Consider the following 17,933-nt stretch of genomic DNA (forward strand, 5'->3'; position numbering starts at 1 on the left):
TCGCAAGAAAGAGCATCCAAAGGGAGTATCTGGAGGTTCAAGGGATGTTTTTTTTTCTTCCGGGCAAAAAGAACCAAATTGAGGTCCCAAGGAAGCTCAGGGAGCTGCAAGGATGGTTTGAGTTGAGACACACATTGAATACATTTTTTTCCAAGGGAAAGCAAAGACAGAGGTTTTTGGAATAGAATAGACAAGGCTGAAACCTGTCCCTTAAGAATATTTAAAGCAGAATTCCACCCATTTAAAAGTCAGCAGCTACAAAAAGTGTAGCTGCTCCTCCCCCCCTCCTCTCTGCGGCGCCAGCATTGCAAGTGTGAGTGCTTGGCTGTGGCTTCACAGCCAGGCGCGGCATTGTGCATGCGCGAGCCACGCTGCGCGTTGTGAATGGCTGGGCAATCTTCTGGAACCTGCGACGTGTCCCAGAAGATTGCAGGGAGGGAGGAGGGAGAGGTGAACTTCCGCTCAGCGCCAGGAGAGGAAGTGGGAGCTGGGTACCTGTGAAAGTGTGCCTGTTAATTACTTAAAGCGGAAGTTGCATTTTTGGGTGGATCTCCACTTAAAGGCCAAGTCCTGGTCAAGCCCAGATTGCAGGAAGGCTAAAATGCAAGGCACAGACTAATCTCTGCGTTTGAAATTCCAGTGTTCTCTAGATTTCTAGACACAATAGTGACTTCCCTTGCTTTTAGCAATGTGGGAATGACTGACTCAGAAACCCCTCTATCCCTCAAGACTCTGGCTTTAACAGCCATATTGTTAAAGCCTGGATGGAACAAGGGACCCTGAGAGAACTGGCATCTGCTCTAATCACCTTCCAGTTGTATGGCAGAATCCACCTAGCTAGGGAGTTGACCACAATGTGGCCAAGAGCTTTCATTGAAAATCTCTCAGAGCGATACTACTTTGATCTCAAGGTCCAAGCATGACATATGACAGGTTATTTTTTTGTTTTTAATCTGAGAGGGAATATTTTATTTGGAAGAGAGTTTTTAGAATGAGATCCAAGTCCTCCAGGCGAAGGAAAGGTTGGAGAGCGGATATTGGAATTTCATCACCAAACCGAAAGCCTAAAGTTGATGAAAAGTCCTGTGGACATTTACAAATAGCTGTAAGCGAGAGAAGGGTTCCAGGCTGTAAGGGGGGAGGGTTTGAAGGTGGGGGATAGTCCAGTGTGGACCGGCAACTGAGCATGCCAGGGATTAATTGTAAAAATTGGTAAGCGGCGCTAACCCAGATAGCATATAAGTGCTTATAAACATCACCTTATAAGCAGGATCAGTACATACATAATATAATATACAAAGAATTAACTCCAGGATGTCGTCATTTCCTTTCGAATTGGCTTAAGTGCTGCCGGTCCTGTGCAGAGGAGACCTATTGGCCATGTGTTAACCAATTAACCACATAAGTGCTGTATAACCAGTTACTGCTAGTAATAGTCATGGGAACCCGATAAGCAGCTGACGTTTGCCTTTTTTTTCCCACTGGTGGATGGACTTAATTTAAACACCTGGGTGTTGCTTTTTATTTGTGAGGTTATCAGAAGGATCTATTTCACTTATCACTGATAATATTTTATGGATTCTCCTTGTGGGGTTTTGAGGACTTTGTTTATACTTCAGAGTTGATGATTTTGTTTACAAGTTACCTCACATGATTCTTTGTATTATATATGTACTGTCCTATAAGGTGATGTTTATAAGCACTTTTGTTATTTGCTATCTGGGTTAGCGGCGCATTTACCTTTACCTATTTTGTTTGGGCTTACTATTACAAGCTTTTTTGTGCTGGCAGCTAAATGTGGGGGGTATACCTGAGCGCAGAGATTTTTTTTATCATTGTAAAAATTATCATACCGCAAGTAGAGTACAGTTTATGTTCAGGTGGGCGTTATAGCTTATCCCAGACCTTTAAAAATTTGGTGTGAGAGTCCTCAAGCATGGAAGTGAGTTTCTCATTGACCATAGTCCAAAGAGCCTTTGCTGGATGTCACCAAAATTAAACTGTTGGCTCCAGGCTCTGGCCAAAATTTGTCTGGCAGCCAGGAACATAAAACCCACCAGCTTTCTCTGGTTGTTAGCGAAGGTCAGGATTGGTTTATGTAGCAGAGCTTCCCAGGGGTTGCGAGCGAGAGATATGTTCAGGACCGACCTGGTCATAGTGTATTAGAAGTTGATCCTAAGTCTTGAGCAGACTCGGAACTGTGTGAAAATATCCTGTATATGGGCCATGTCTGACTTGGGTTCCGAAGTAAATATTAAAATGTTGTTAGCGAAAAGGGTTGTACGAACTTCCTGTTGACCAACCATTACTCAGTGAAGATTGGAATGGAATAGCAGGAAGTGTGACAGGGGCTCAAGAACAAGGTTAAAAAGGAGAGGGGACAAGGGGCAGCCTTGTCTAGTTCTTTTATGAAGGGAAATGATATTGGAGATATGACCAGCAGCTACTACATTTGCAGAGGGGCCAGAATACATAGCAGAGATCAGGTGAAGGAAGGGGCCATCAAAAACAAAATTTCTGGAGGGCCAATTGCAACCAGTGAAAGCTGATATTATGAAAGGCCTTCTCTATGTAATTTACCTGATCACCTGTATTTTATGCAGCCCCCAATATGTAGGGTGTACCACACATCCTTTGAGAACCCGTATAGGGGAACATTACTGTGACACAAACAACCCAAATGCTAGAAATATTTTGAATGCAACACGTCACTTTAGAGAATATCATCAGGGCGATCTTTCCTCATTTCGCTTCAGAGGAATAGAACGGTTGTCTCACTCGCCCAGAGGAGGTGATAGGGAGAGAAGGCTACTGGGGACAGAAGCATGGTGGATTTTTAAATTAAAAACTAGATCGCCTCAGGGGTTAAACCTGAGGTGGGATCTGGACTTGCACTTACATTAAGAATGCCTCTTCCCAGAGCCTCCTCTCTCTCTCTTCCTTTCTCTCTGTACCTTGGCAAGAAAGGCTTGTGCCACCGTGGCTTGGGGGAAGAAGAGAGCGTGCCACTGGAGTTTTTCAGGGCTGATATGCGTACAAGGGTGCGAGGTCCCCTGCACAGTCAGGCTAACAGCTTTCCTGCCTTGTTGCCATATTTGTGGTATTACAGGTCCGAGAGCGACTGATAGAATCGCTTCTGGGCCTCAGCCCACAAGTCAAACTGGTTTTTCCCCTCTTTCCAAGCCTGTTATGTTGTGTGAGATGACTCTGGGCTATACGAAGGGTATCGCTAGCCATGAGGAACTGCCTGTTTTTTTTGTAACCTGCGGAGAAGGCAATGATTTTGCTCCAGATCACAGCCTTCCCAGCCTCCCAGAATAGGTTGGGAGCCGAGTCTGTGAGAACACATTAATCACAGTGAGTGAGACCTGTACTGAACAAACCAATGTTGTATATGCTTATCTGATGTTTTTACTTTGTAAGTTTAACTCTTTGGGGGTGGTTTAATAAATGTAGCAACAAAGAAACACTATGGTAGTTGTGTTTGATGTTCCATAACCACACTGATTAAAGCGGAGTTGAAGCTGAATGAGAGAGGAGGGTGTTCCCTGAAATCAGCTGTAGTGAAGCCACCGGCGTGAAAGAGCAGTCTAAGGAGCAGAAGATTCTTAACACCAATAAGCCAAGAAGTAGAAAGGAATGAGGAGGATTTGAATGCAAGACCTTTTCTATGAGTTTTTAACTCATCCTTGAGGTGAGCGAGCATTTTGGCTGGTGATGGTGTGAACATAGCATTATACTCAAGAGAGCGAGGATCTCCACAGTGGTGTTTTTGTTTACAACACATTTATGAGAACATTTTTTCAGAAAATACAGGAGTTGTTTTTTCACAATTTTTTTTTTTATTATTCTTTCTTTTTTCATTAATATTTATTTTAGCGGTCACACAAGGACTGACTAGAGTGTGAGACAATCACTATTAATAAGAATTGTACACTTTATTTTTGTATGTATATTTTAGAGTTTATTTCATAGCACTGCACTAATTTTTTTTTTTAATTTTATTTTAATTGTTTTATTGAAAAGTATGCAATAGATATAATTAGGAGGTAACTTCGAAGAACATGCAATCAGTAGTTAACATCATTAACACAACCAATACTCTGAGATATACTGCGGAGGAGTAAGGCAAATACTTATGGAATCAAGAAAGAGATAATGCTTATAATAAATTTCCATAACCCCTCCGATCAATTTGCATTAGGGTTAATCTCTCCTCTCTGAAGAAAAAAAGAGATTGGCCAGGTTACTGTAAGAAGTTTATAACGGTGTGTATTACTAGGATCTGCGCACACCATTCTTTTTTTTTTTTTTTTTTAAACACCTGAAGTCAGGTAGAAATCAGGGCTAGACCTAGATGAGGAAAAGAATACTAGAGGGGGATAGAGAGAGAAAGTGGGAAGGAAAGAGAGAAGGGGGGGGGGGGGGGAGGGAGGGGGGGGGGGAATGGGGATAGCAATAAGGCGGGAGATGTGTCATCCCCCGGGAGGCAGGGTCGTCAAGGCCTGTCAGACATTAGGGTTCACTGGCAAAGATCTTGATATTAATCGGAGAAGCGGTATTGGACCCACTGAGCCACTGTTGGCACAGTTTGTTGTTTCCATAGAGGGGGGATGCACGCTCGTGCCGCATTAAGAAGGTGTTTGAGGAGGGATTTATGATAACGTTTCCTTGATAAAGGAGTAAGGTTTAGCAGGACCGCGGCCGTATTGTCTTGTAGGGAAACATCAGTAGATTTATGTATGAGTTTGAGGACTGGCTCCCAAAAAGTTTTGAGCACTGGGCATTCCCAGAAGATATGCAAGATAGTTCCCCGGTGAAGGCCACAGCGCCAACAGTAATCCGTTTGGTTAGGGAATCTTAGCCAGGACTGACGGGGCTCTATACCAGTGTGTAGTTATTTTATATGTGGTCTCCTAGTATTTACTACATAAAGCAGACTTCTGTGCCAAGAAAAGTACAGAGAATGTAATTCCCAGGTCTCTCTCCTATTTTGCTAGATACGGGGGATCCTCAGCGGCGTGGAGTTCCAGCAAAGATTTATAGGCGGTAGATAAGGAACCCCGAATCATGCCTTCCCCCCAAACATAGTTCCTCGAGAGAGTGAAGTTTTTGGGTAAATAGCGCTAGTTTAGGCAGTGAGCCCAGGAAGTGTGAGAACTGAATAGTCCTCCAATGGTCTAATGTTAGAGGGGCTCGTCCAGAGGGCACAGTCCCTGTAGGGAGCCAGCCAGAAGGCTGTAAAAACTGGGAGGCCCTCAGAAATCCGTTTGGGGATTGTGAATAGAAAGTTGGGTCAGTGAGGCCAGGTGTGAACTCTGGGTGTCCCACAAGTGGTGTCATTGGGGAAGGGAAATTGCTCAGTGAAGATAGACGAAAAAAATCTGTCCATTTCCGCTAGAGTAGGGCCAATCAAAGGGTGAGCTGTCAGATGGGTAGTGTGGGTTTTCTCTACCCACGTTAATCCAGCGAGTGGAGCATGGGCAGCCTCCTGTTCTAGTATCACCCACAATTTCGTATCGTCATGACGGCACCAGTCAACCACCCTGGCCAGATGTGTCACAGTGTAATAAAGAGCAGGATCCGGGAATCCAATACTGCCTCTAAGCTTGGGTCTTGACAACAACGTTCTGCCAAGGCGTGGATGTCTACCTCGCCAAATGACTTTAATAAATGCTGATCGAACCGCATGGAAATAAGACTGGGGTATTTTGATAGGCAGTGTTGGTAATAAGTACAGGAGGCTGGGCATCGCATTCATCTTAAGGACGTTACAGCGACCGAACCAGGACAGGACCAGGGAATCACATTTTTTGAGATCCGTGGTTAATGTCGATAAGAAAGGCTGGTAATTTAGGGGGAAAACTTTGCTTAGATCTGTGGGAATTTTTGTTCCCAAGTATTGGATCGAGCGGTTAGCCCATTTAAATGGAAAAAAGGGGCGCAATCTTGCCACTGTAGATTCCGATAGGGAGACATTCAATGCCTCTGATTTTTGTAGGTTGACCTTGAACTTAGATAGTGCGCCGTACCTTTTCAGTTCCTGTAGTAAAGAAGGCAAGGAGATGAGAGGTTCAGTGATGTAGAATAAGAGGTCATCGGCATAAGCTGCCACTTTATGTTGGTGTGGGCCGGTTTGGATGCCTTTAATAGACAGGTTATCTCTGATATGGTGTAGGAAAGGCTCCAGGGAAAGGACAAACAGCAAAGGGGACAGGGGGCAGCCCTGTCTAGTGCCGTTTGAGACTGAGAAGGGGGCAGAGTTGTGGCCATTTACCCGTACCGTTGCTGTAGGATTTTTGTACATGGCTGCTATCCACGACAGAATGGGGTACGGCGTTCCAACAAATTTTAGTGTTTCCCGGAGAAAGACCCAGTCCACCCTGTCAAATGCCTTCTCGGCGTCTGTAGACAAGAGTAGAAGGGGGATGCGGGATCTTTTTGCTTTTGTTATAATGTCCAGGGTCCGGATAGTGTTGTCCCTGGCTTCCCTGCTCTGGATAAAGCCGACTTGGTCTGCAGCCACTGTACGTTGTAGTAGGACATTAAGTCTTGAAGCTAGAATTTTGGTAAAGAGTTTAACATCACAGTTCAGGAGGGAAATGGGCCTATAACTGCCACATAGCAATGGATCCTTACCTGGCTTGGGTATCATTGTAACAGAGGCACTCAGCATATCAGCTGGCAAACTGTGTCCATCTAAAATGGCATTGAACGCCGCAAGGAAGTGAGGTGTCATTTGATGTTAAAATGTTTTGTAATAGAGGAGGGTGAATCCGTCGGGTCCGGGGGCCTTACCAGACTGGGTGTCAGTTATGGCGGAAGCAAATTCCTCAGCAGAAATAGGCTGGGATAGGGCCTCTCTCTCCTCAACTGTTAGTGTGGGCAAATTTGTTTCCTCAAGATAGGTTCGGACATCTGTAAGGGTGTGGGATGTTGGTTCAGAAGTGGAATCTAGATTGTACAGTTTAGAGTAAAAGTTACTGAACGTCTCTGCCATATCGGGCGAGGTATGGACTTTAGAACCTAATGAGGTAAGTAAGGCCGGAACGTATGTCTGAGAGCGTTTAGCACGTAGTGCGTTGGCCAGTAAACGGCCACATTTATCGCCATACTCATAAAAGGAGCGACAAGCCTTTAATACCACGTGCTTCGCTTTATATAAAGAGTGTTCTCTTATAGCTTCTCTTAGTTTTACTAATTCCGCTTCCGTAGTATGGTCTGGCCAAACTTTGTGTTGACGTTCTAAGGTATAAAGTTGTGTTAGGAGGTTGGATAAGGTTTTAGTGCGAAGTTGTTTGGCTGCATGCCCGTGTTTAATTAGGATTCCCCTAATAAAGCACTTGTGTGCTGACCACACAGAGATCGGGCTCTCAACAGAGCCAGCATTGGTGGAAAAATAGAAGGTAAGTTCCTTGCGGATATCAGTAGCGACTTCTGGGTCCTTAAGGAGTGTTTCATTTAGCCGCCATGTGGAGTTCCTTGTGATATGGTAAGCTCTAGAACAATTGGAGCGTGGTCGGAGAGTGTAATGTGACCGATATCCGTTTTAGTGACCAGGGATAGCGCTGTGTGCTTCAATAAGAAAAAGTCGATTCTGGAGTAAGAGCCATGAAAGGAAGAATAGAAGGTATAGTCCCATTCTTGAGGATGGAATATTCTCCAGATGTCAACTAATTGATAGGCATGCAGAAGGTCTTTGAGACAAAGGCGGGTTCCCCATGGTAGGGAAGAGGAGTTGGAGGAGGAGTCCGTGAAGGTCCAAGGTCAAATTGAAGTCCCCTCCTAGTATAAGGGTTCCTTCAAGGAAAGAGTCAAGAGTGGACAGGAAGGTTTGAAGAACAGGAAGTTGGTTAGAGTTTGGAAGGTAAATGTTTGCCAGGGTGAAGGTCTGAGAACAAATTTTTCCCTTCAGCAGCAGGAATCTGCCCTCCTGGTCATGGTATTCCTCGAGGAATTGCCAGGGAAGGGATTTGGATATGAGGATACTCGTCCCTTTAGTTTTAGTGGTTGAGGACAGACTGTGATAAGACGTTGAAAAATATTTGTTTGCTAGTTTGGGTATCTTGTCTGTCCTAAAATGAGTCTCTTGGAGAAAGGCGATGTCGGCCCTGTGCCTCCAGAGCTCTGCTAGACAGCTAGTGCGCTTCTCCGGGAATTCAATCCCTTGACATTCCAAGATGAGACCTTTACAGTCATTGTGCCAGAGATATAGTGTTGATCACTGTCTGCTCCCGGGGGGTGGGGGGATGGGGGAAAGAGAGGGAGAGAGAGAGAGAGAGAGAGAGAGAGAGAGAGAGAAAGGGGAAAAAAAAAGGAGGGGGGTAATTGGGGAAAGAGAAATAAGAGGGGGTTAGGTCAAGAATATGAAAGGGTCTAGAGGAGTATAAGGATTTCGCAGTGGAGAGCTACTGCCTCCATGGCTGAGTATTCCTAGAGTGGAGAGTGGCGAGACACGGTTGGGCACAGAGCCCCAACCATCGGAACCCCCGCAGCAATTTTAATTACGTATTTAAGACACAAGTGGTGCACGTTAAGGTTAAACTGGAGAGCCATAGAGGAGAGGGAATAAAAATAAGTAGGTAAAGGTAAAATAACCGCAGTCCCCTTTGAAGGACTAGGTGGGGATCCCCTAGAAAAGGGTTAGTGTCAGTGTCGACCATGTGCATTAGACTCAAAAACAAAAAACGAAAATATTTGAAGAGTCTCAGGTCTTAAAGATATGCGACACTAGGCCTATCCCGAGGTACCACAGCGGAACAGGGGTGTGATCGTGCAGTGGGCAGGTCAACACTGGCACGAAGGACACAGAGATGTAAAGGGTTCAGACCATTAATGGTAATAACAGCATTATCAACTTGCAAACTAAGCAAAAGGAACAAACAACATATTAAGGCATACTGACATCCACATTATGTATAGGTAGCATAAAAAATAAATAAATAATTAATTTAAAAAAAAAAAAAAAAAAAAAAAAAAAAAAGGAAAAACCCCACATTCCAGTTAATCAGGGTAGGCATAGGGTCTGTGTCATCGAACCCAGGTCTGACAGATGCTCATATAACATTCCAGGTGCACCTCCCTGGGTAAGGAGCAGTACAGTTAGTTCCTGCAGGATCAATCTGGAGCAAGGATGTCAAGTCGCTGGTTCACTGGATGGTAAAGTCAGCCGGCCGCCTCCTCATTCAGAACTTGGCATTTGGAAAAATGCAGCGCATGTACAAATGAATATAGGTCTTTAAAATGGTGAAACAGTCAAGAAATAACTAATTGACCACAGGTGCCTTGAAACACAAACGTCCATAGATGGATGTAAATGTCCAACCGCACAGGAGGTATAAGTACTCCAAGGGGTGGTGATGGTCTGATGGTTGTCAGAAAACACCTGGCATCATACAGCGACTTCCCAACCGAGAAACCAGGTCCCAATGGGTCATTCAGAGAAAGTGCAAAAAAGCCTCTTACCAGATCCTGTGGATTCCCATGTCAGCGACAGGGAATCGCATGCGCAGTTTGTCACAAATGACGTGGAATGGGAGCTCAGGAATCGCCAATCTCTTGGATTGTGGTCTGTATGGATCTCGGCCGGCAACCGGATGGGTCCTCACAACGAACCGTCCTCACACCGAACCGTCCCAGCGTGCATCAGAAGTTTCACAAACGGTCCCCCGAAAGGAGCAGTTGGAGGGACTGGATCTCATGCGGTAAATGTGGAAACAAAAAGAATGTGCCTCCACATGGTGCAGATAAAAAAGGGTGTTTTTATTGACAAAAACGACCATACACAAATAAAAGCGTGATCACGGTGGATAAAAACAAAATGGGCAACAAAGAGAATGGTGTATTTGGGTACATACACCACTCTCTTTGTTGCCCATTTGTTTTTATCCACCGTGATCACACTTGTGTATAGAGTCGCTCGCAGACTATGCCAGGTGGATGCATTATCCGCTAGGACACATTGCAATGGCTAAAGGTCGAAGCAGCGGTGATGATGCATAGGAGAAAGATCTCCGGTAAGGCTGTGGGCATAAAATAGACAAAGCAGTAATACATGAACAGAATCCAGAAAAGAAAAACCTGAACCTTTCAACTGATAAAACATCAACTATAGCTGGGTGTAATCACAGGGGCCCTATGTAGCCCAGTGTTGGCAAAACAGGCTAGAGGGCAGTTACCATGGTGACTCAGCTGGGTTTGCCCTGTTTGGGTTTGTTAGAGTAATGAGCCCTCTTCGGTGAGTCCTTCCGTGGGCTGTGAAGATCCCTATTGCCAGGAGAAAGAGGGAGCAGCTGTTGTCTGGGTTTCCATAGGAATATGTAGATAGGCTTGTAGATAGTTGGCAGCTTCCTCTGGGTGAGAAAAAGATTTTGGGTCACCAGCTGAGTCAGTGAAGCAGAGGATTGTGGGGTAGGCCAACGTGAACTTCACGCCTTTTTGATATAGTGCAGCACAGATGAGTTTGTGTCTGTGGGAAACCTCTTGTGAATAGTCCACGAAGATGTAGTTTATGGCCATCTAATTGGAGGGATTTGGCATTCCAGGAAAGATCTGAGGATAGCCACTCTGTCCGTATAATTAAGATAGCGGACGATGATAGGACGAGGGGTACGGCGGTCATTTGAAGGGGTCCCCAGGCGGTGTGCTCTTTCCACTACAAATGGCGTGGTAATCCCCAGAGAGCTTTGTATGTGGGTGATACCGGAGCTGCTGTAGCTTACTCCGTCCTCATAAGGCACTGCAACCGGAAGCCTAGATTTGGCTTTGGTCCCATCTTTATATCTTGGGTAAAGTTGCTATATATCCACCCGATGGTAGTCATTAGGGAGGCTGGCCGGATCTCACCTACCTTCTCGCTTGGCAGGGGCACTCGTCAGGGATGTCCCCTGTTGCCATTACTCTTTGCCCTAGCAAATCAACGTCCATTAGGCAAAACCCAGATATAGTGGGATTTCAATTAACATACACTATGTTACTATTGGGGGATACCTTCCATTCTCTTGAAGCAGCAATGAATACCATCACTCAATTTGGTGTATTTTCAGGTCTCCATATAAACGGGAATAAATCAGCATTAATGCTATTAGATGATGGCCCTGTACAGCCCATCACCCCGTCCTACCCAGTCCCTGTAACCTCTTCCATTAAATACTTGGGTATACAGATCACTCCACAACTGGGAGACTTGTCACCTGAATGTAACCCCTTTTACTTAGCCGCTTCAGAGACACAATTTAAATTTGGAACAGACTTTGGCTGTCCTTGGTTGGCAAAGGGAATCTAGTGAAAATTATTTTTATGCTCCAGTTACTGTATTTTTTGCACAATACACCTGTGGTGATTCCACTAAGCCTCTTTTAGTGGGGGTACATCAACCTAACCCAGATTCCTTGCTCTATATTTTATTCAACACAATTAAAGTGGTCGATATACCTACTGGACTGAGGGCTGCAGCCTTTGCTAAATCTAATTGTCTTTTGCCTGCTGCAGCCTTTGCTAAATCTAATTGTCTTTTGCCCACTTTTACCCTTATTCAGAAAGTGCGGAACAAGACAAAGCAGCTCCAACAAGTCACTTGCTTCACTCGCTACAGCCCTATCTGGCACAATAATCATTTTCCTGAGCTGGCTAAAACACAAGCAGCCCCAAGATGGCATAAGTGGGGATTAAATCCCCTCCACCATATCTTTAAGAATGGAGCCCTACGCTCATCGGACGGAGTGCAAATTTCTGTTTACCTATAGCCATGCTTTTTTACTATATTCAGCTCAAGCATGCTGTGGAGGCGCAGGGGTCAGTGGTGGAATGGCAGCAATCTCCAACACCAGTGTTTAATATGATGGCTGAAACTGTATCTACAAAGTAGTGTGTCTCACCTACAGTCAAGCATGGTGGTGGGAGTGTCATGGTCTGGGGCTGCATGAGACCCTTTACTTAGCCCCTTTTATTTTATTTGTTTTATTTTTTTTACAATCCCTTTTATGGCCAAAAGTATGTTGAGTTCAGGTGTTTCAGTCACACCTATTTGATAACAAGTGCATAAAATCAAGTATGCTGGAATAGGCTACAGTTCACTAGAGGTTTGCACAAAGGGGTTACAAACAAGAAGTTTCCATTTTTCTGAGAGTACCAAAACAAAACAATTTACATAGTTGGTTACATGGTTCCATACACGTGTTAAAGCATTTTTTTTACCCTAAAAAAAAAAAAAAAAAAAAAAAAATCCTGTTCCCTTAAAGCATGTTATACAGCACAATGATTGTGCTGTGTCATTTGGCCCCTTCTATCAGCTTAAAAACCTGGCTGACCCTGCCTGGCTATATCCCCCCCTCTGCAAATGACCATGGCATATCATGGCTGCTGAGTCCTGAACACCGCGGTCAGTTTACATGCCTCCGTCATCTGCAGCCCTGCTCTGTCCTCCTCTCCCCCCACCTGTCTGCTCGTGTCAGTGCTCACCCCTTCCCCTCAAACTACAAAAAAAACTCCCATCCCCTCTGTAACATAACAATATCTGTCCCTGTGTTATATAAAAAACGATGCCAATCTGTACCTATATCAGAGCGTCTCCCGGCGCTCACGTAACTCTCTCCTCTCCTGACGTTAGCAGGAGTGCTCAGCCCCGCCCACTGGAGCAGTCAGCCAGGCAGAGGAGAGAGCCGAGGAGTCACGTGAGCGCCGGGAGACACTCTAAAGTAGGTACAGATTAAGCATATTTTTTATATAACAGGCACAGTGATACATTTTGCTATGTTACAGAGGGGATTGGAGGTTTTTATTGTAGTGGCCTAACAACCACTTCAATGTTATACTGTAGGTCATAAATATAACTTGAAAAAAACACAATGTGAATTTGTAACTAAAGGAGAAGACACAAAACAGCATATACCTGCCACAATAAGTACAGAGCCAATACAACCTGAAGTGGAGCTGACCAAATCATATTTATATAGGTTGCCAAGTCCATGAATCTCTGGGCATCTACAGACATCAGGTTGACAATTTCTCCAATAGTGGATGTGCGACGTGCAGAGTTACTGATCACCAGGGCCTAGGAGAAAGAGGCAAGATCCATTGAGTTTATACAGCGACAAAGATACACTAGTAAAGAATGGTTACATAGTTAATCTGGTTGAAAGAAAAAGTCCATCCAGTTCAACCAACAGAAAAAAAAAATAAATAAATAGGAAAACCAGCACACGCAAATAGAAAACCTCCATATACAATACCCAATACTCGCAGGAAGGGAAAAAAAAAAATCCCAATTAAAGCATGATCCAATTTACTCACAAAAATTCCTTCCGAATACCCCAAAAGGCAATCAGATATTTAACTTAACCTATAAATATTTGCATCCAGTTATATTATGTGCATTTAGGAAAGCATTCAGGCCTTTCTTAAAACAATCTACTGAGCTGGCTAAAACAAGCTCTTGAGGGAGTCTATTCCACATTTTTTATAGCTCTTACTATGAAGATGCCTTTCTGTATTTGGAGATAAAATCTCCTTTCCTCTAGATCAGGGGTCTCCAAACTGCGGCCCAAGGGCTGGATGTGGCTCTTTGCTAGCTTTTATCTGGCCCTGGGAGTACTATTCCTGCCAACGATATGAGGCAATATTCCTCCTACTGACACCAACAATGGGGCACTATATCTTCCACTGATACCTCCTACTGTCCCTACTGACCGCAAACCCTGAGGCCGCTTTTACTCTCATTGATGCTGGGTCCGAGACACTTTCCACTGGCCACAATCCGGCCGCCCTAAAGTCTGAAGGACAGTAAGCTGGCCCTTTGCTTGAAAAGTTTGGAGAGCCCTGCTCTAGATGTAAAGAGTGCCCCTTATCTTCTGTGATGACCTTAAAATGACTAACTCTGCACAAAGTTCATTATATGGACCTCTTATGTATTTATACGTTGATCATAATCCCCTCTTAATCTCATCTCAAGAGGAGAGGAGAAAACATTCAGTTCAGCTAATCTTTTCTCATAGCTGGGCTCTCCATGCCTCTTATCAGTTTGGTCACTCTCTCTGCACGTTCTCTAGTTCACCGTTACCTTTTTTTTTTTAACTGGTGCCCAAAACTGAACTGCACATACCAAATTCCAGTCTTCCTAATTATTTGTACAGGGGCAAAATTATATCTCTCTCTCTGCAGTCCATACCTCTTAAAAAAGGATTTTGCTCAATTTAGAAACCGCAGCTTGGTTTTGTATGCCATTATAACAATTATGATCTACCAGCACACTCAGATCCTTCACCATTGTAAAAAGAAAAAACTGTGCTATTAGTGGAAAAAACGCTAAGCTGCGACTAAAAAGCGTTATACAACACTAAGCAGAAATAAAAAACAGAAATTTGCGCTAAAATAATTGAGATCGTGAGAATATAATATGTGCTCACAATAATGAGTGCCAATATGCCACACTGGGTAAACCTGAAAATTAACAGATCTACTCGGTGAAGGAACAAGAGTAAATAACTGCATTAAATAGTGATGCTCAATAATCTACATGATACATCAAAAATGTACAGCAATAATAAAGTGAAAAAGATAACCGTGATAGACTGGGGAAATTATAACAAATAATGAAAAAATAAACTGTATATCAAATCAAGTGACTGAGTGAAAAAAGTCGATAATAAATTAAAAAATTTAAAATTACCATATCAAAATAATTAGTCCATAAGAAACCAGTGGTTCTTCAATGGTGATGTGCTGTAGGATTCCACAAAAAATTTGACAAGTGAAAAATGCCTCCACCACAGAAAACATTGTCGCTTACCAGGGGCCCACACAGAGCAGATGGCTGTAACCCCCAGCCCGGGACCTCTCTGGCGTGCACTGGGCTCCTCAGCTTCAATGGAACCGGTCCGCAGATGGATCAATTCGAAATGAGTAGTATGTTCCCCATAAAACAATAAAGGCTTCACATAGCATAAAATACTTTACGTTCATTCGTAGTAGTCAACTTACATTTATTCGTAGTAGTAAGACAATTAAAAACTTACAAGAGGGGGGCGTGGTCTGGACATGGCCGAGTAGAGAAGTGTCTGAGAGGAGCTCCCGGCCGTTTCCTTTCCCACCCGACTTACATTGCTCCTCCGACCGCATAATGCTCTCATCTAAGAAGCAATCATCGAAGAAAAACAAAAAGGCCAACAAACAGACTCCAGTGGAATCGCCACCGGGAGAAATACAAAGAATATTTCAGCTACTACAGTCAGGCTCCCCAGAATCCAAGATGGCGGCAGCACATGCTTCACAATTAACAGGCCCTGATCATGATATTCAGCCAGCCTCACCTACAGGATCCCAGAGCCCGGAGATCTTTTGCACCGTCCCACCGGCCATACCGTCCGATCCCCGGATTCCACCGCCATCTCCTCTGATATATGGAGCGGACGAGGATCTAAGAGCCATCCTTCAAGCTTTACCGACGAAGGCCAATATTGAGGCTCTGGTGGGACGTGTGGAGGCAGCCCACCGCAAAGAGATCCATGCCGTCAAGCAGGAGGTGCACTCTCTCTCCACCAGACTTACTGCGGGGGAGACCTCCCTATTGACGCTCGATCGAAGAGTCACAGCCTTTGAGACACATCAAAAGTCCCAGGTAGGGATATCTGTGGAACTACAACTCCATATGGAAGAAATGGAGGACAGGAGTTGTAGAAACAATCTGCGACTCCGCGGCCTCCCTGAAGCCACGGGTCCGGCGGATCTAGCAGGTACAGTGGACATCTTCCGGAGAGTAGCAGGAGATCAGCTTCAAGGCCGCTTGTAGTTTGACCGCATCAACAGGGCACTGGGCCCCAGATCATAGGACCCTGCCAGACCCCGAGACGTCATATGCCAGCTTCACCATTATGCTCATAAGAACATCATCGCATGTAAGGCATGGGAAATGCAGGATCTGGAGCTTGATGGAGCGGTACTTAAAATACTGCCAGATATCTCCAGGGCAACGCTACAGAGACAGGCGCTCCTGAGATCCCTCTTGGATCTAGCAAGACAACGAAACTCCACTTACCGATGGGGATTCCCCCTTTTGGTTACTTTCCGCAGTCCCTGCCAGCCCTCTTTGACTTTCTAGAAACGGAGTCGATCGAGGTACCGGACTGGCTGGGATATATCCCGAGATTCCAGGGCCGCAGAAGAACTATCACACCGAGAGGTGGCCTGCCTCCTAGACCACCGAGGAGCCGGCGACGCTCTCGTGCGGCATCCCAGGAGGACAGTCAGGAAGCGTGAGTACCCACCAACACCCCCGCCACAGCAATTGTTTTGAGTTTCTCGTCCACTGCCCACGGTGCACAGGTTTCACTCACTCCTGTTCCCTAGATCTGAAGGACTGAAATGGGGCACCCCCCCCCCCCCCTCCATTTTTTTTTTTTTTTTTTCAAGACCTCTCTTTCCCCCTCCTTGAACATACTGGATCACCATCCCTAAAATGAGCAGGATATATTCCCCCCGATGGCCCCTGAACTGTCCCTGGTACCCTTGAGGTATCCCATACAAGGAGAATATACACTCCCTTGAAGATCTGACCTCGGTCCACCCGCTTGGACACAGATTCTGGTTCAGATCACCCTCCGGCAGCTAGAAACTCTCCCCTGGTCCTGAGCTACCAGATAATTAGGTGTGCAGATGACTTTTGCTCCCCACTGCGCTCGTAATTGTTGCAGCCTTGAAACACAATTTGGGCTCTGACTTACAGGCAAAACTTATTCTCTACATGACCACCGGCCCCATTGCAGGCGGCTTAGTTGAACGCCAGGGAACTGTAAGACACTCCGCCCTCTGACTGCTGGCGGGGGGGGAGTACGGTGACGAGGAGGGGGAAGTTCCGGAGGAGACACGGTGCGCTGCCATTCAGAGGTATAGCGCTGCCATCTATTTCCCTACCTGCAGGGGTCGCTTGCTGGACCACAGATGACAAGGACGCACTACTCGCTGTATTATATTTCAGTTTTTGTTGTATAGCTTTTAAAACTATTAATTTCAGCAACGTAAAAAACAACGTGACACAAACGGGAAAAAATTATGCAAGGGAATAGAGGATGTAGCCAGCTATGCTGTAAATCTGACATTGATCTTATGGTTGTTGCTAAATACTAACGTACCAAATGAATAGGAGACACGCTGTATGCTATATATCTGTACATTTCTACTTAAGTGTATGCGTCAAAATGCTTTCCTCCGTGATGGGTCACTGCTTCGCAGGAGGATTGTGGCTCCCAAATAACGAGGATCGTTATCTGACCTATCTTGTGGGGGCACACAGTGAAATATGAAGATACAGGCACTGCGGAGTGGCGACATCCATCTTGGACGGCAGCATAACATACTTTTTTTTTGTTTGTGTCACACCAAGATGGCCATTATTTGTTGGTCGGGTGGTGACAGGTAACCTCCCTGACAGAAAACACATCTGCGATAAGTGATCTCCCCCTAGTGGAGGTCCGGGTTTTGCACTTCCCACAGAGTGGGAGATCCCTTTTAAGGGGGCCCCTTACTCGGAGAAGGACTCAGAGCTGGGGAGTCAGCTTGACCGGGGTGGACCCCAAGCAGTAATTTGCATGTGAGAGGGGGGTTCTTGTGTGTATGGGAGGATTGGAGGTCATTCCAGGTAGATATCCAGGTTCACCGGGGAGTGATGACCGTTAGAGGTCTTACCTAGGGCTCACGCGATGCCGTAGTGCCCGCTCAAACTCACCTAAGTGGAGGAATTAGAAGACTCATGCAGTGAGGGAGGTGGCTTTTTAGATGGGGGGGTGCTGGGATCACAATAATGGGAACAGCGGTGGGAGAGTAAGTTTAGTTGTGATACAGTGCTGCACTTTGGCGGGGAAACTGGTAATGATTTCTATTAAAAACAGTTGCAAATTTTTAATAATGGCTTTTGTTCCTTGGTTTATTTTACATACTGTGAA

General features: G+C 45.1%; 1 protein-coding gene across 2 annotated transcripts in view; it reads right to left on the bottom strand.

The window, feature by feature from the left end:
• LOC141101798 (multidrug resistance-associated protein 1-like) overlaps positions 1–17,933 on the bottom strand; it is a 716,249-nt gene that overhangs the window by 429,880 nt on the left and 268,436 nt on the right. For both annotated transcript variants that reach the window (XM_073591133.1, XM_073591135.1), the window contains exon 10: positions 12,890–13,051. In XM_073591133.1, the coding sequence (XP_073447234.1) occupies positions 12,890–13,051 (162 nt within the window). The remainder of the gene's footprint in view (positions 1–12,889; positions 13,052–17,933) is intronic.

The sequence above is a fragment of the Aquarana catesbeiana genome, linkage group LG06 (genome assembly GCF_042186555.1).
Source record: "Aquarana catesbeiana isolate 2022-GZ linkage group LG06, ASM4218655v1, whole genome shotgun sequence".
Classification (NCBI taxonomy): domain Eukaryota; kingdom Metazoa; phylum Chordata; class Amphibia; order Anura; family Ranidae; genus Aquarana; species Aquarana catesbeiana.